The sequence below is a fragment of the Dama dama genome, chromosome 5, assembly GCF_033118175.1.
Source record: "Dama dama isolate Ldn47 chromosome 5, ASM3311817v1, whole genome shotgun sequence".
In the NCBI taxonomy this organism is placed as follows: domain Eukaryota; kingdom Metazoa; phylum Chordata; class Mammalia; order Artiodactyla; family Cervidae; genus Dama; species Dama dama.
The window spans coordinates 59,818,328-59,835,868 of NC_083685.1; the positions used below are offsets into that span (position 1 = coordinate 59,818,328).

Below are 17,541 nucleotides of genomic sequence, written 5' to 3' on the forward strand. Positions count from 1 at the left end.
GGTGGCTCAGTGGTAAAGAATCCGCCCACCAATGCAGGAGATGCAGGAGACGTGGGTTCAATCCCTGGGTCGGGAAGATCCTCTGGAGGAGGAAATGGCAGCCCACTCCAGTATTCTTGCCTGGGAAATCCCATGGACAGTGGAGCCTGGCAAGCTAGTCCATGGGGTCGCAAAAGGTCAGACACGAATGAGTGACTAACACTTTCACTTTCACCCTTTATTTTAGAAGAACCAGAAAAGGGTTTATAGTCTGGATATTTGATTATCTCCATCTGTGCTTCCTAAACACCAATCAAGAACAATCACATGTTCTTGTTCCACTGGTTTGTTTACTTACTTGGGATACTTAAAAAATAACTGTATTCTCTAAGCATGAAGATCTTTTAGAAAGGACCGTGAAACTGTTTTCATGTGGGGGAGAAAAAACAGAAGTCTTTAAAAGCTGACCACAGAAGAAGTTTTTGGATATCCTTGTCAAAATGTTCATCTTCTGCTCCATATCTGCAAAAGGTTACTGCCCTTTGACTTTATACGGAAACTTTTTCAGTTCCCTGTACTTCTGTTTCCAGTTTCCTGAATCCCAATGACATGGGAACTTGTGGTTGTAATGTAATCGAAACTGCCAGGTGGCTTTTATGAATAGAATTTTTTAGGAGTTACTGGATCTTTCTTTTCTGCTGTTTTTGCTTCTATTTGGATATGTTCTCCATCAGCCATGTCTGTTTGGTTTGAGCTTCAATTTCCATCCTGTAGGTTCTGCCACTTTTTCTCATGTGCTTGCCAGGTTCTTACCTCTGTGTAGAGAGACCCAATTCCCACTGCAGGGCACAGGTGGTTCTGTGCTGTGTCCCAGCGATTTGGAGTTTTCCTGTTGGCTTCCCTCAGCTTTGCGTCCTCTGAAACTCTTCTGCGTTCCCTAGAAGCTTGCCACTTATTCCCAAGTGTCTGCATACACTTTGTCGGTAACCATTGCTCATTGACTGTTGGTTTATCCACAGGAAACTAATACAGGTGGCCAGAGAGCATCAGAGTCAAGTGCGTTGTGTACAAACTCCAAGAAGTACTGGAACTTGCTAAGGGTTGCAGTGGGACAGTATCAGTTGGGAGAACTTAAAGTTGCTCTTTTCCTGAAAGTGGCGGCATGCCAGTATCAAATGGATACAGCAAAATGCTGTGGATAGTTTATAGAGCCTGTTCAAACTCTGGGGCTTCCTGGTGGCTCAGCTTGTGAAGAATCTGCCTGCCAATGCAGAAGACCCGCGTTTGATCCCTGGGTCAGAAAGGTCCCCTGGAGAAGGAAATGGCGACCCACCCCAGTATTCTTTCCTGGAGAATCCCAAGGACAGACGAGCCTGGTGGGCTACAGTCCATGGGGTCACAAAGAGACAGGCTTGACTGAAATGACTAAGCACGCAAAATGTCCTGTTTTATTCAATAGAATAAAAAGATTAACTGCAAGAGTTAATGTAAGAGTAAATGTTTATATCATAAATTAAAACTTAGCAGCCCAGCCATTACCAGACTCTCACCTCTTTTCAAGGCTGTGTTTAGTGAATAAATGTTGAATAGAAATTGACTTCCTGAGATTCTATAAATGACTGCAAAATACAGGTAAAAAAGCAAGTCTGAATAATTTCTCAATTATGTTTGATAGAGCAGAAAAAGTGTGACTTAATCACATTTCTTTTATTTTAGTATTACAATAATAAAACCACTTATCAGGCCTATTGTATGGCACAGTATGAGATATATGGTAAGTACATCTGGGATATACATTAAGTTCCTTACTTACGAACCTTTAAGTTGGAAACTTTCAAAGATGTGACCATGCGTTTTGTCAGCATGAGGCATGAGTGAACTTGCAGCCTGCCCTCATCTCCTATTGCTGACGATCCTTCAACTCCACCGTCTCCCACCTCCTCTGTCTCCTCTGGTACTAACGCTTCCTGCCTGTTCACTCCATGCCAGCCCCTGTATGCCAGCCAGGGTCCTGTACTACTGTGCTTTTCAAGATACTGTACTGTAAGATGAAAACTGTTTTCTTTATTTCTGTGTTTGTTTTCTATATAAAGTAGCGAAAAATATTACAAACCTGTTACAGTACAGTACTATTTAGCTGATTGTGTTAGTTGGGTATCTAGGCTAACTTGGTTGGACTTAGGGACAAATTGGACTTAGGAGCATGTTCTTGGATCTCAGCTCATTTGTGTGTAGGGGACTTACTCTACAACTGTGAATTAAAACACTGTCTAGTCTTTAAGAAATTGGCGAGTCTGTGGGGAAGATGTTAAAAAAAACAAACCAATAAAAACACACTGTGGAAAGTGCCCTCGGGCTTTCCTGGAGGCTCAGTGGTGGGGAGTCTGCCTGCCAGAGTAGGAGACGTGGGTTTTGATTCCTGATCCAGAAGGATCCCACGTGCCTTGGAGCAACCAAGCCCATGGGCCACCACTACTGAGCCTGTGTTCTGGAGCCCGGGAGCCAGAACTGCAGAAGCCTGAACGCTCTCGAACCCGTGCTCCGGCAAGAGAAGCCACCACAAGGAGAAGCCTGTGCGCCACAGCTGGAGGGTAGTCCCCGCTCTGGACAACTGGAGGAAAGCCCGTGCAGCAGAGAAGACCCAGAACAGCCAAATATAAATAAATGTTAATAAATGAAAAAAAAGTGCTCCAACAAGAGAAAGCATCGGTGCTCTGTATGGTGGCCTATCATCTCAGTTTTGGACCCGATTGTCTCTCTTTTTGAATTGTATTTCTGCCCCTTAAGTATCTCTGGGATTTGGGGCAAGTTACTTAAGGCCTCTAAGCCTCAGTTTCCCAGTCTTTAAAATGGGGCTCATCTCACCTGTCCCCGAAGGTTATCGCAAGGCGTCGGTGCATTTGATGACATATTTCTGGGGTCTAGCGCAGGGCCTGGCAAAGACACGGTTGCAGTTCTTTTATGATCCCCTTTGTGACTTGCTCTGTGTCAGCTTGCTAACAACTGCTTAGGTGTTACTCCACTCTTTGCCTTCTAGGTTCAAGCACTGTGGCTTGTGGCCCTCCTGGTCAGACAGTGCTCAGGTGATGGGTTGGTGACTTGGGAGCGAGTGCTGAGGAGCCAGCAGGGGCAGTTTTTCAGTGGCGGTGCCTCTGCAGCCAGAGGCTTCTACCTTCCCGTGTTCTCTGACCAGTGTTCCCTGGGCATCTACCAGGTGCGGGGATAAAGGCTGACTTCTCAGCGCTTTGGAGAGGCTGAAAGGGCTTAAAGACGGGAGAAGGTGTGGGTTGGATAGGGCAAATGGACTGTCGAGGAGAGGTGACATTGGTGCAGGAGTTGGGGGAAGGGGCTGTTTCCCCCTGGAGAAGTCAAGGAGCGCTTCGTGGAAGAGGTGGCATTTCACCGGGGTTGTGAGTTGTTGGTGGACCAGCGGGGACGAGTGGGGATCTCAGAACTCGGGTTGGCCTGCATATGCAGGAAGAAGTGCTCCTGCCAAGCGTGTTACATGTGCTGTGAGTTTCATTTCTTGTAAGTGTGGGCATTGCCGTCGTGCTGAGTCGCTTCAGTCGAGTCCGACTCTGTGATCCCGTGGACTGTAACCTGCCATGTTCCTCTGTTCTTGGGATTTTCCAAGACTACTGGAGTGGGTCGTTCCCTCTGCCAGGGGATCTTCTCAACCCAGGGACTGAACCCAGGTCTCCTGCTCTGCAGGTGGACTCTTTACCATCTGAACCCACCAGGGAAGCCCCCACATTTTATTTAAATAAAAAGAGAGTTGGAATCTCTAAGAACGTATTTAAGCTCTTGTCTAGACTAATTGGGCCTTACTATTTGCTGTTCATAGTCTGAAAATAAAAGTCTTTTCATTTCCTCATCCTAGAAAATTTGTAAAATACCAAAAATATGTAGAAAGAAAAGTTACCTGGTAATTTAAAAATTTCCCCTTCTTCTAAGACGAAACAAAATATTCTAGTAAATGTGGATAGTTTACAAGTGTTTTCAAACTTTTGTGAATTTTCTGTATTCTTTACTAATTTTTCTGTGGAAGGGTAATGTATGCTTTGAGCAGAAAATTGCTTCATAAAGAATATTTTATGTGTTAGGAATGTTTACTCCCTTTCTTCCATATTAATTGTATCTTTTCCTTGCCAATTGTTGGCCCTTTGCCTTATTTATTGTATAGTTTTGATATCTAGAAGTTCTTTTTTCTGTTTCTCTTTTCCTCACAAATTCCTCTCTGTTCTGAGAGCTGATGAAAATGCTGTTTTTTGGTTTCATTTTTTACTTGTGACTCTTTCAGTCCATCTGGAATTAATTTTGATTTGAGACATGGTTCTCTTTTTATTTCCAACTACTTAACCAGTTATACCATACCATTAGTTGAATAATAGTTTTTACTCCATGATTTGTTATGACACCATTAAATATATGTACTATATATATGTGTTTTTGGCTTCCCTGGTGGCTCAAGTGGTAAAGATCTGCCTGCAATGTGGGAGACCCAGATTTGATCCCTGGGTAGGGAAGATCCCCTGGAGAAGGGCATGGCCGCCCACCCCAGGATTCTTGCCTAGAGAATCCCATGAACAGAGGAGCCTGGCAGGATATAGTCCATGGGGTCACAAAGAGTCAGACACAGCTGAGCGATTAATGCTTTAACTTTCCTTTTATTTCATATATATGTTTATTTCTAATATATTAAAAAAAAACTGAGTAAGTTTTGTTTCTTAGATTTAAAAATTACTCTTGTGTTTACATGGTGTACATCTTATTTGACTGGTTATTCTGTTTTAAGTAACAATTGTTCTTCACTTTTTTTTTTGGCATGTGTGATTTTATAACATTACAATCTGACTTCCCATGAGCCATCTTTTAACTTGTAAACATTTTGTTTGGCTTACTCATGTTTAACTTACTGAAGTTGAATGCTTCTATGAAGACCTGTAAAACATTCTAGAACTAACACCCAAAAAAGATGTCTTTTTCATCATAGGCGACTGGAATGCAGAAGTAGGAAGTTAAAAGATACCTGGAGTAACAGGCAAATCTGGTCTTGGAGTAAAAATGAAGCTGGGCAAAGGCTAACAGAGTTTGGCCAAGAGAATTCACTGGTCATAGCAAACACCCTCTTCCAACAACACAAGAGAAGACTCTACACATGGACATCACCAGATGGTCAACACCGAAATCAGATTGATTATATTCTTTGCAGCCAAAGATGGAGAAGCTCTATACAGAAAGCAAAAACAAGGCCGGGAGCTAACTGTGGCACAGATCATGAACTCCTTATTGCCAAATTCAGACTGAAATTGAAGAAAGTAGGGAAAACCACTAGACCATTCAGGTATGACCTAAATCGAATCCCATATGATTATACAGTGGAAGTAACAAATAGACTCAAGGGATTAGATCTGATAGAGTGCCTGAAGAACTATGGACGGAGGTTTGTGACGTTGTACAGGAGGCAGTGATCAGGACCATCCCCAAGAAAAAGAAATGCAGGAGGCAAAATGATTGTCTGAGGATGCCTTACAAATAGCTGTGAAAAGAAGAGAGGCAAAAAGCAAAGGAGAAAAGGAAAGATATACTCATTGAATGCAGTGTTCCAAAGAGTAGCAAGGAGAGATGAGAAAGTCTTTCTCAGTGATCAGTCAAAGAAATAGAGGAAAACAATAGAAGGGAAAAACTGGAGATCTCTTCAAGAGAATTAGAGATACCAAGGGAACATTTCATGCAAAGATGGGCACAATAAAGGACAGAAATGGTATGGACCTAACAGAAGCAGAAGATATTAAGAAGAGGTGGCAAGAATACACAGAAGAACTGTGTACAAAAATGATCTTCATGACCCAGATAACCATGATGGTGTAATCACTTACCTAGAGCCAGACATCCTGGAATGTGAAGTCAAGTGGGCCTTAGGAAGCATCACTATGAACAAAGCTAGTGGAGGTGATGGAATTCCAGTTGAGCTATTTCAAATCCTAAAAGATGATGCTATGAAAGTGCTGCACTCAATATGCCAGCAAATTTAGAAAACTCAGCAGTGGCCACAGGACTGGAAAAGGTCAGTTTTCATTCCAGTCCCAAAGAAGGGCAATGCCAAAGAATGTTCAAACTACCACACAATTGCACTCATCTCAAAATTCTCCAAACCAGGCTTCAATAGTATGTGAACTATGGACTTCCAGATATTCAAGCTGGATTTAGAAAAGGCAGAGAAACTAGAGATCAAATTGCCAACATCCACTGGATTGTCGAAAAAGCAAGAGAATTCCAGAAAAACATCTACTTCTGCTGTTTGATTATGCCAAAGCCTTTGACTGTGTAGATCACAACAAACTGTGGAAAATTCTTAAGGAGATGGGAATACCAGACCACCTTATCTGCCTCCTGAGGAATCTTAATGCAGGTGAAGAAGCAACAGTTAGAACTGGACATGGAACAGCAGAGTGATTCCATATCAGGAAAGGAGTATGTCAAGGTTGTATATTGTCATCCTGCTAATTTAACTTATGTGCAGAGTACCTCATGTGAAATGCTGGGCTGGATGAAGCACAAGTTGGAATCAAGATTGCCAGGAGAAATATCGATAACCTCAGATATGCAGATGACCCCACCCTTATGGCAGAAAGTGAAGAGGAACTGAAGACCCTCTTGATGAAAGTGAAAGAGGAGAGTGAAAAAGCTGGCTTAAAACTCAACATTAAAAATACTAAGATCATGGCATCCGGTCCCATCACTTCATGGCAAATAGATGGGAAACAATGGAAATAGTGACAGACTTTATTTTCTTGAGCTCCAAAATCACTGCAGATGGTGACTGCAGCCATGAAATTAAAAGATGTTTGCTCATTGGAAGAAACGCTATGACCAATCTAGACAGCATATTAAAAAGCAGAGATGTTACTTTGCTGACAAAGGCCTGTCTAGTCAAAGCTATGGTTTTTCCAGTAGTCATTTGTGAATGTGAGAGCTGGACCATAAAGAAAGCTGAGTGCGAAAGAATTGATGCTTTTGAAATGTGGTGTTGTAGAAGACTCTTGAGAGTTCCTTGTGCTGTAAGGAGATCAAACCAGTCAATCCTAAAGGAGTCCTGAATATTCATTGGAAGGACTGATACTGAAACTCCAATACTTTGGCCACCTGATGTGAAGAACTGACTCATTGGAAAAGACCCTGATGCTGGGAAAGATTGAAGGAAGGCAGGAGGAGAAGGGGATGCCAGAGGATGAGCTGGTTGAATGGCATTACCGACTTGATGGACATGAGTTTGAACAAGCTCCGGGAGTTGGTGAAGGACTGGGAAGCTTGGCATGCTGCAGTCCTTGGGGTCTCAAAGAATCGGACAGGACTGAGTGACTTAACTGACTCATGTTAAACCTAAAACATAAGTTTTTTTTGCTGTCACCATTTAAAAATCATTGAGTCTTTCAGCTGTTCCAGAAAAATGAATGGAGCAGCTTAAATACTGGGCTTATGGTTCCACATGGCAAAAGTCTGCAGGGGCTCTGTAATGGCCGCCTGCCTGTCTCTCTAACACAGATGTGGGCTTGCTGGCTAGCCCTTGCCTCCACTTTTCCTCGCTGAGTTTACTTCCAGCTTGACCCAGACTCACTTGAGTAATGCTGTTTCATGAAACAGTTTTCATTGTATTAACTTGATCCTTGTAGAGCCTTTTGTCTCATATTACTCTATTTTTTATTGGAATATGATGACCTTGCCGTGTTTTGTTTGTGCTGCACACCGTCATGAATCAGCCATGTGGATACCTACATCCCCTTTCTGGAGACCTCCCTCCCACTTCCGCCGTCCCAGCCCTCGAGGTCGTCACAGAGCGCCAGCCTGGGCCCCCCGTGTCACAGAGCGGCTTCCCACCAGCTATCTGTTTCACCTGTGGTGGTGTATATACTTCAGTGCCCCACTCTCTCCTGCCTCATCTATCTCCACAAGTTTTTTCTCTTGTCTGCACCTTTATTCCTGCCCTGCAAACGGGTTCATCAATATTTATTTTTCTAGCTTTCAGGTATAGGTTTTCATATGCAATATTTGTTTTTCTAACTTACTTCACTCTGTATCACTTCAACTGACTCAATTTTGTTCCCTTTTATGGCGAATTTATTTTATATTTGTGTGTGTGTATATATGTGTGTGTATATATATATATACGTGTACATATATGTATGTATAAATCCATATGTGTTATGTGTATCCTATATTGCAATGTTGAAGAAAAGATTCTGTTCTTTATTGAATGCTAGTTGAACACAGCCCCTTTTAAAATTCATAATTAAGTGCCCAAAGTCACATAAGTACAAAAAAACAGAATATTCTATAGTGACGCTGAGAAAAAAATGCAAGGAGAGACAATTATCTGAGTCTTAACGTTCAAAAAGAAAACACAGCAGCATTTGTATAGTATCATACCAAAGATGAACAAATGTATTTTCACTCAAATTGGTGGGCGTGATGTTGTTTCTTGGCTAGATTCTTTCTTCACAGAGGCTTGATAGTACCATTTTCTTTCATTCCAGACTTAACCCACGTCCTCATTTACATAGCCCACTATTTCCGCATGTGCTGGGTGTTTCGACTGCTGACTGTAGCATCGTTGCTTCCTTTGTCCCCTCCTGTGATTCAGATGAAATCAAAGGAGTAAACATGTCTTCAGTATTCTCTGAATACTAACCTGCAAAGATAGTAAGCATTTTTAACCACATGATGTTGTGTTGCCATGTACTTGTGGTCAATGCAGCTGTGTTACCTCCATTCCTGCCTGGTTTTCAACCTGAGAAGCTGATGCTCGGAGAAGGCTGCGACCCCGGGGGCAGAGCCACAGGCTCACAGTGGCCACTGGAACCTGCGTCTTCTGACACCTAGTCCAGTGCACACTCTACAGTAGGAACTTTTAAAAATAGTGGAGATTTTTAAAGTAGTGGCCATATGTTCCATTTAGTTTATTTTCTGTTAGTCATTAAAATCATTCAGAAAGTGCGTCATCATAGAAAGCAGAAAAGAGGGAGTAACCATGTAATATTAATGCCTTAAGTGTAAAAAAAAAAAAGTTGTAAATTAAACCTAGGGCATAAAGAGAAAAAATGCTTCCATTTCAGTGAAAGTTTGACCATTCTCATGTATAGGTGAACGGTAGGATTACAGAATTTTAGGATTGGCTCTAAGAATGAACTAGGACAAAACTGAATTCTGATACTTTAAAAAAAAAATATTTTAGGTTTTCTGGCAGTATTTTTTTTTTTTTTTGGCTACACCACACAAGGGCATGTGTGGGCCATGTGGGGTGTTGGTTCCCAGACTGGGGATGGAGGCCACACCCCCTGCTGTGGAAGTGTGGAGTCCTACCTAACCACTCGACCACCAAGGAAGTCCCCTGATCTTTTAAAGAGAAAAACTAAGGTTTTATATTGTTCAGTGTTTTGTTTTGTTTTTGCCCTTGAAGATGTGCGGCTAGTTGCTAATTAAACTTGTAGTAGAAATGAGAAGAAGTGTCAGTTCTGAGTCTGTGTCTTCGTGGTCAGTGTGGGGGTTATTGAGCCTTTAGTGAGCCGGCAGAGCTTCGTTCCCAGTGTGTCCCGTGCAGTGAAAAAATGATGATAAATGTGGAGAAATACAACTTTTGTGCTTTATTTACCCCTTTTGCTTAATAGGAAGATCATGCCAGAAAAAGCTGGGACAGTTCATTATTTTTGACTTTATAAAATAGAAGCTGGAAAATAGGGAACGTTCCTTTCTAGGAGGCCTTGGAGAGTTGGGGAGAGTTTGAAGTTAGTAGAAACATTTTGACAGCAGGAGAACATCATGTGAGCTCACTGGTGCTCAGAAATGTTTCTGAAAAATCTACCTATGTTGGCAGGCAGTTTTGGGGGAGGTTGTCTCCACCGTATTAAAAAAATTGGTTCCTTGTTTTCTCTAAAAGCTACTCTAGCAAAAGGAAAACAAATACTATTTCTTGGCAGTGCCTGAGAAATGTTTGTAATGTTAACCAAAGGATCTCAGTAGAAGTATGTCAGTATAATTGTAGGCTTTGTGGACCTATTGATAAATATTCTAGACAGTGTTATAGAAATCACTGCTGAAATTTGGGTAAGTAGTTGACATTTCTGGTCAGAGATTTTCTTGTTATATTTATATTAGACAGTTAGGGAAGGTTTTTTCCCCCCAAGATGTGTTTCTCTTCCCCCTCCTCCTAATGGCGATTATAAATAATTTTTAAGCATAGATCAAAACTTACTCAGTTTTACGTAAATTCCATTTCTATGCCAAAATCTGTAGCAAGTTTGCTTTTTTAAGCTTTATGGTCTTATGTTTTCATCCTAAAATTTTTTTAAAATTTTTATTATTTTTTTCCATTTATTTTTATTAGTTGGAGGCTAATTACTTTACAATATTGTAGTGGTTTTTGCCATACATTGACATGAATCAGCCATGGATTTACATGTGTTCCCCATCCCGATTCCCCTCCCACCTCCCTCTCCATCCCATCCCTCTGGGTCTTCCCAGTGTACCAGCCCTGAGCACCGGTCTCATGCATCCAACCTGAGCTGGTGATCTGTTTCACCCTTGATAATATACATGTTCGATGCTGTTCTCTCGAAACATCCCACCCTCGCCTTCTCCTACAGAGTCCAAAAGTCTGTTCTGTACATCTGTGTCTCTTTTTCTGTTTTGCATATAGGGTTATCGTTACCATCTTTCTAAATTCCATATATATGCATTAGTATACTGTATTGGTCTTTATCTTTCTGGCTTACTTCACTCTGTATAATGGGCTCCAGTTTCATCCATCTCATTAGAACTGACTCAAATGAATTCTTTTTAATGGCTGAGTAATATTCCATGGTGTATATGTACCACAGCTTCCTTATCCATTCGTCTGCTGATGGGCATCTAGGTTGCTTCCATGTCCTGGCTATTATAAACAGTGCTGCGATGAACATTGGGGTGCACGTGTCTCTTTCAGATCTGGTTTCCTCAGTGTGTATGCCCAGAATTTTTTTTTTAAATGGACAAGTGAATGGCATTAATTCCAAACACTGATAGGTATGAGGGGTTGAAAATAACAAGCTAGAAAAAAAAAGTTCATTAAAGGAAAAAGCAAAAAGATAAGTGACTCTTCAGTCTAATGCTGTCTTGATGATTAATAAACAATGGCTTGGCTGCAGATAGATTTTCCAGATAACTTTTTCACACTTCATGGTACTTTCTTTTATTTTTGGATATTTTTCATATTTTGAGCTTCCCAGTCGATTGACTGTGTATATGCCTTTCCCCCATGTTTAATCATATTTGTCTATGTTTTTCCTGTTTGTAGGAAGAAAAAAAGAAGTTTGACAAAGAGACTGAAAGGAACTATAGCCTAATTGATAAGCATTTGAATTTATCAGCAAAAAAGAAAGACTCACATTTGCAAGAGGTATTGTTTTTATTTTTCTTTTAACTTGTTTGTAAAATTTAATAATCAGTGCATGTCTTTTTTTAAATGAGCTTTTCTTTTGAAAATGTTTTATCTAGGTTTATTAGAGATGGAAAAAATGATTAGGTATCGCCATGAATTTTAAAAAAAAGCTCTTTTGGAATAAGACAAAATAAGACCTTATAGAGTGATTAATGCAGTGTGGGTTGAGTATTAGAAGTTTTGGTTCTGAGTGTATTTTCCCAGGAACAACCATTTTAACTAGCATAACTGAGGATAGATATATTATTTTCAGGAATAGATTATTAATTAACTTTCAAGATGTGTTGAAAAAGTTAACTAAATAAGCTCCTATACCATTTGGCTTTTATGTGAAGGCGGCATTAATCTTACCTAATGCTGAAGATTCAGGAGTTTTTCAGCTTCTTTGGAAAGAGAGCATCTGTTTTACTTGTGTTAATAGACTTGTTTCTTTTGGAGAGAGCCGTATGTAAGGAGAAAGGAATGTATATCTTTTCTCTCGTTTTCTCTTTCTGTTTTCTTTCTAAATTCCCTGCCACTTGTTTTTCCTCACTCACACCCTTGAATGGAAACTCAGTTGTTTACAATTTGGAACATATGCTTTCCTTAAACATAATGCTATTTTCAGTTGTAAAGATCCTGATTCATCCCACAGAAGTGTGACTTCTTCCCTGTGTATTTGTTTATTTTTAAACACATAAGGGATCCAGGCGTAATGTACAAAATGACAATGTTGTAGAGTAAACCTGGGTTGTGTTTAAATGTTACAGATTTAGTTGCAAACTCTGTGTGTATGTGTGTGGTTATTTTGGCATTAACCACATGGCGCATCTTCTTTTGTCTGTCTGATGTGATTGGCTGATGTTTACGTGGTGTTTGATGGTCTGTAAAAGAGAAAGTCCCTTTTGTACCATCTAATCCTGACTACAATACTATCTGAAGGCAGGGCTGCATGCTGTCCTTTCCCATATTGTGCAGAAAGCCCTGCAGTTGTTACATGTGCTCCCTCAGCTCCTACCCTCTGTCAGTTTTGGAGTAACGGCAATAGAGGCTTTCTTTATGTCGGCAGTTTCCCACTTCCTGTTCTACTTGATCTCTGTTGCCAGGTATCCTGATGGGATTTCCATGCCCTGAGTCAATTTCCATCTCCATCTCACTCTCTAATTAGATATCATTCTACCTGTTGCTAGGGCAAAGTCTGTAGCGTCATCCTTGGCCCTTTCTCGCTCAGCCCATCTAGACCCTCAGCCTACGTCTTCTTCGACTTTAGGGTATTCTCAGAATGTGGCCAGTTCTCCTAGCCTGCAGTCCTGTCACCCTGGCCCAAGTGCCGGGCGTTTCTCACACAGATGGCTACAGAAGCCTCCCTGCTTTTTACTCAGGGATCCCTACAGTTTTATTTTCTTTTTCAAATTATTTTGCATTCATTTATGCATGTGTGCATGCAGCTTCCCCCATGGCGCGGACTGTAAAGAATCTGCCTCCAGTGCAGGAGACCCGGGTTGGATCCCTGGGTCTTGAAGATCCCCTGCAGAAGGGAATGGCTCCCCAGTCCAGTATTCTTGCCTGGGAAATCCCATGGACAGAGGAGCCTGGGTGGGCTACAGTCCTGGGGTTTTAAGGAGTCAGACATGACTGAGTGACTAACACTTTCACTCTTTTTTTCATGCATACGTGCATGCCTGTCACTCTGTGTCGTCATGACACAGGGATCGAACCCATGTCCCCTGCACTGGGAACATGGACTGTCAACCACTGGACTGCCAGGGAAGTCCTCTTATGGCTTAATTTCTATATGGCAGCAGAGCCAGCCTTTGTGTTGCTCTTCTTCTCCAAATGCTCCTAGAGGCTCCCTTCAGAGGCCCCCAGTCCACTCCGCCTTCTCTCACCCCACATGGCGGCCTCATTCTGGCATGGCTCCATGGCTGAGGGCCTTGGTGTTCCTCCTCTGCCAGATCCGCGTGACTCACTCCTGCAGATAGTCTTCCAGATGGTCTCCTCTCAGACTTCCCCCGGATGGAGATGTTTGATCTTATTTAGGGTGCCTTCCTTACTCTGCCTTTTTTTTAATGCTCTTACAACCATTTGACTCGTTACATATTCAACCATTTGACTCGTTACATATTCAGAGGTGGGCTTTCCAGGTGGTGCAGTCGTAAAGAATCCACCTGGAAATGCAGGAGGCACAAGAGACAGGCTCGATCCCTCGGCCAGGACGGTCCCTGGAGCAGGAAGTAGCGACCAGCTCCATTATCCTTGCCTAGAAAACCCCAAGGACCGAGGAGCCTGGTGGGCTACAGTCCATGGGGCCACAGGATTGGACACGACTGAGCACACACAGTATAGAGTGTACATTCGGTGGTTTCCTGGCTTCTCTCCACAGGATGTCCGCTCCTTGCAGGCAGCAGCGTCGTTCTCTTCAGCACTCTGTCCACAGTGCCTAGAATAAGACATGTCAGGGAGCAGGCACTAATAAATATTTATGGAATGAACAAGTGTGAAGATTATGAGCTAGACCTTCAACAATTTCATCATTTCCAAAGATAATTAAACATTAGATTGGAAATTTGAAGAGACCTTCAAGATGAATCATTTTAGTTTTCACTTAAATTATATATTCGTGGGTCTTCTCTGGTGGTCCATGGTTAAAAGACTATGCTCTCAATGCAGGGGGCATGGGTTCCATCCCTGGTTGGGTATCTAAGATCCCACATGCCAAGTGGCATGACCAAAAGATTAAAAAAAATTACATTTTCTTTCCTGTCTTGATCTGTGTGCTCCTTATAAATATACAGAACCCCACTTGACCGAGCTTTCTGTTGCAAGAGTGAATGCCTTAAGGATGGGGATGCTCCTTAAAGGAAAGAAGGTTAGATGTGGCTTTGGCCGCTTCTGGCAGTGGCTAATGCATTGCTGATCTTCAGTAAATTGAGTTGAGGTGCTTGAGAGATTAATGAAGGTTGCTGAGAGTGGTACTGAACAAAGGCGTATGTGCTTGTTATCAGCTGTTCTTTCCTCTGGTTTCCAGTGAAAATCACAGGAGAAAATTGTGGCAGACAGCAGGCTGGCAATTTTGGTAATTCTGTTAGGACCTTTACCTTTCACTCTGTATTGAATGGACACATTAGCCTCTGCCTCCATCACAACCTCCCCCCCCCCCCCCCCCCCCCCGCCAATTCTCAATATTAATATTTGTACTAGAACAGTAATTGGCTATTTGAGAAAATTCTACGACTGCTGATATTTGAAGTATATTTTTGTTTCCCTATGGTAGCTAAAAATTAGCACTTGCCATCTGCCTCTACAGATTAAATTCACTAGTCAATCTCTGAGAACCTGCTCCCAGATTATATTCTGCATTGTGCCCCCAATAAAACTTGACTCACAGCTCTCATGTTGTGCATTTTTTTTTCAGTTGATGCTGAGTAGTCAAATAATTATATTTCCATAAGTATGGCCAGAGAAATCGATCCCTTGAAGATCTTTGTGTGAGTGATCTATTCCTGTATGCATATTTACAGCAGGCATGGTCAGAAGTGAAATTGATAATCAATTTGAAGTTATATGTTTAAAAAAATGACTTTTGCTTGGTATAAAGTATAGTCCAGTTGTGTATTTTTCAAGGCCACCAAGCAATGAACTCAGTTCTGGCACTACCTGGAAATAGCATCAGATCCTGCAGGCTAAGGGCTCAATCCTGCAAGATTGCCCTGCTAGTGACTGGCAGATGCAAACTATTATAGATAGAATGGATAAACCACAAGGCCCTATTCAGTATCCAGTAATAAACCATAATGGAAAAGAATTTATATGTATAGCCAAGTCACTTTGTTGTACAGCAGAAGCTAACACATTGTAAATCAACTGTACGTCAGTTAAAAAAGAAGACCAAAACAAAAACAAAATAGAAAAAAAAAAAAAGAAGACCGCCCCACTTCTAACACCAAGTCCTGGTGTGCGTCTGATTAACTGACTACAAAGACAAGGTTCCTGTGACCCCTTCCTTGGGTTTGATTGATGTGCTAGGGCAACTCACAGAACTAGGAAACATTTACTTAAGTTTACCAGCTTATTATACAAGGTAATCTAGAGGAGTCAGATGAGCAGCCGAGATGAAAAGGTGCAAGGGACTGGGTTCAGAAGGGTCCCAAGTGCAGAAACTTCTGACCCTGTGGAGCTGGGGTGTGTCACTCTTCAGGCAAGTGGATGGATTTACTCATGACCTGAAATAAATAGTCTGCCAGATATTTCTCCAGTAAAGATGGGTGTATTCAGGATCAGAAGAGAGTTGCTGCTTGGGGCCTTGCAGCCATGGTGAGCCAAGGGCAAGTTCCCACATGACCTGTGAAGGAGACCCCCTTGATTGTGAGGGACAGGGAGTTGGGAGGCTATAGTAACAGAGGCCACGGCTTTTCTTGGGCTGAGTCCTGGCCAGGAAAGAAGAGTCATCTTCCTTCTCTCTCTAGGGCTCTGTTGTCATCGGAAGCCACGAGTGCTCCCAGCTCTGTTTAGTTGAGTTTTCTGTTTACTGATTTTTTACATTACCAACCTGGAAGCTTACTAACCCTTGTTGAAGAGTTGTTACAGAACTTAAAGTAGTGCTTCCCCCTTCCTGAAGGCCAGTGGGTGGGGCCAAGGTTCTAACCTTCTAATCAGTGCAGCCTTGGGCCGCCCCCCGCCCCCCCAAGTCACCTTATTAGCACAAACAGCAGTGTTCTCACTCGGGGCTCCTTACAAATGACAGCAGACACTTCTCTCAGTCAGGAAATTCCAAGGGTTTTAGGAGATTTGTGCCAGGAACCTGGGGCAAAGACCAAATACATTTCTTCTTACACCACTTATATAGTGATTGCCTTTTAGACGGAGTCAAACTAAAGGACTGTGCTGCTGGGTGTAATTTGGATGTCTGTGATGGTGGTGTAAATGATGGGTTATCTACAATCCCAGGGATTCTGGCGATAAGGTCTCTCTGTGCCTGGCACAGCAGTTCTCAACATTCAGAACATTAGGAGGCTGTGAATGGAAGCTAAGCAGCAATACCGGAGCACAACCAGGAGAGAGAATCCACTCAAAAAAAAAGAAAATGGCCTTGGTAAATCTGATCCTGGTGAAATTTTCTTGAAAGGCATTTCCCATTAACAATAACATGAAAGATACACCCTTAAATTCCCCATAGCTCCATTTTAGTAAATAACTTAACACACTTGGCATTGTTTTTCCTGGGAGTTGTGCCTGTTAACTGCTGGTGGCTGAGCTCAATCTCTGGTCATTAGAGGCATAAAAAAAAAAAAAAAACCATGATTTCTATGAGTATTAGGGAGAAAATTTGGCTTAATAAGAAACATTTTGACTTAGTCATGTTGACTAGACAAGTAGTCGCAATCTGAAAGTAGAGTTCTTTTTTCGGTGGGAATTATGAGGATTTCCAGCAAGAAGAGAGCATCTCAAAGTGACCCCGAGAGACTGTTCCAAGGAGGCGGGGAAAGGAGTCAGGATATATAGAAGTTTGTAGCAAGGTGGGAGTGGCAGGAGGCAGTCTGTTAATTAAGGGAAGGCAGATATCTCAAGGAATCTACCATTCTTATATATATGTTGTTGTTCAGTTGCTAAGCTGTATCTGACTCTTTGCAACCCTGTGGAATGCAGCAAGCCAGGCTTCCCTGTCCTTCACCATTTCCCAGAGCTTGTTCAAACTCATGTCCATTGAGTTGGTGATGCTATCAAACCGTCTCGTCCTCTGTCACCCCCTTCTCCTCCCGCCTTCGATCTTTCCTAGCATCAGGGTCTTTTCTAATGAATCTGATTTTCACATCAGGCGGCCAAAGTATTGGAGTTTCAGCTTCAGCAGCAATCCTTCCAATGAATATTCAGGGTTGATTTCCTTTAGGATTGACTGGTATGATCTCCTTGCAGTCCAAGGGACTCTCAAGAACCTTCTGTATCACTACAGATCACATGGATCACAGGCTTGTCTTCTATGTATGGGAAGATGCAAGCATCTGCATTCATTGAATTTATTCCTTTCATGTACATCTCAGCTATCTGGGGCCAAATCCTGCTTCTTGATTGTTCACATCCTTAGTGTTTGCCATGTGTGTGTGTTAGTCACT

The 17,541-nt window shown here is 42.1% G+C and overlaps 1 protein-coding gene across 3 annotated transcripts in view; it reads left to right on the forward strand.

The window, feature by feature from the left end:
* The window catches only part of ARHGAP10 (Rho GTPase activating protein 10), a 368,778-nt gene that overhangs the window by 123,968 nt on the left and 227,269 nt on the right, over positions 1 to 17,541 (forward strand). For all 3 annotated transcript variants that reach the window (XR_009692905.1, XM_061142466.1, XM_061142467.1), the window contains exon 5: positions 11,309 to 11,410. Coding sequence is in view for 2 of the 3 variants with exons in the window: in XM_061142466.1 (XP_060998449.1) it covers positions 11,309 to 11,410 (102 nt within the window). In the remaining variant the exon portion in view is untranslated. The remainder of the gene's footprint in view (positions 1 to 11,308; positions 11,411 to 17,541) is intronic.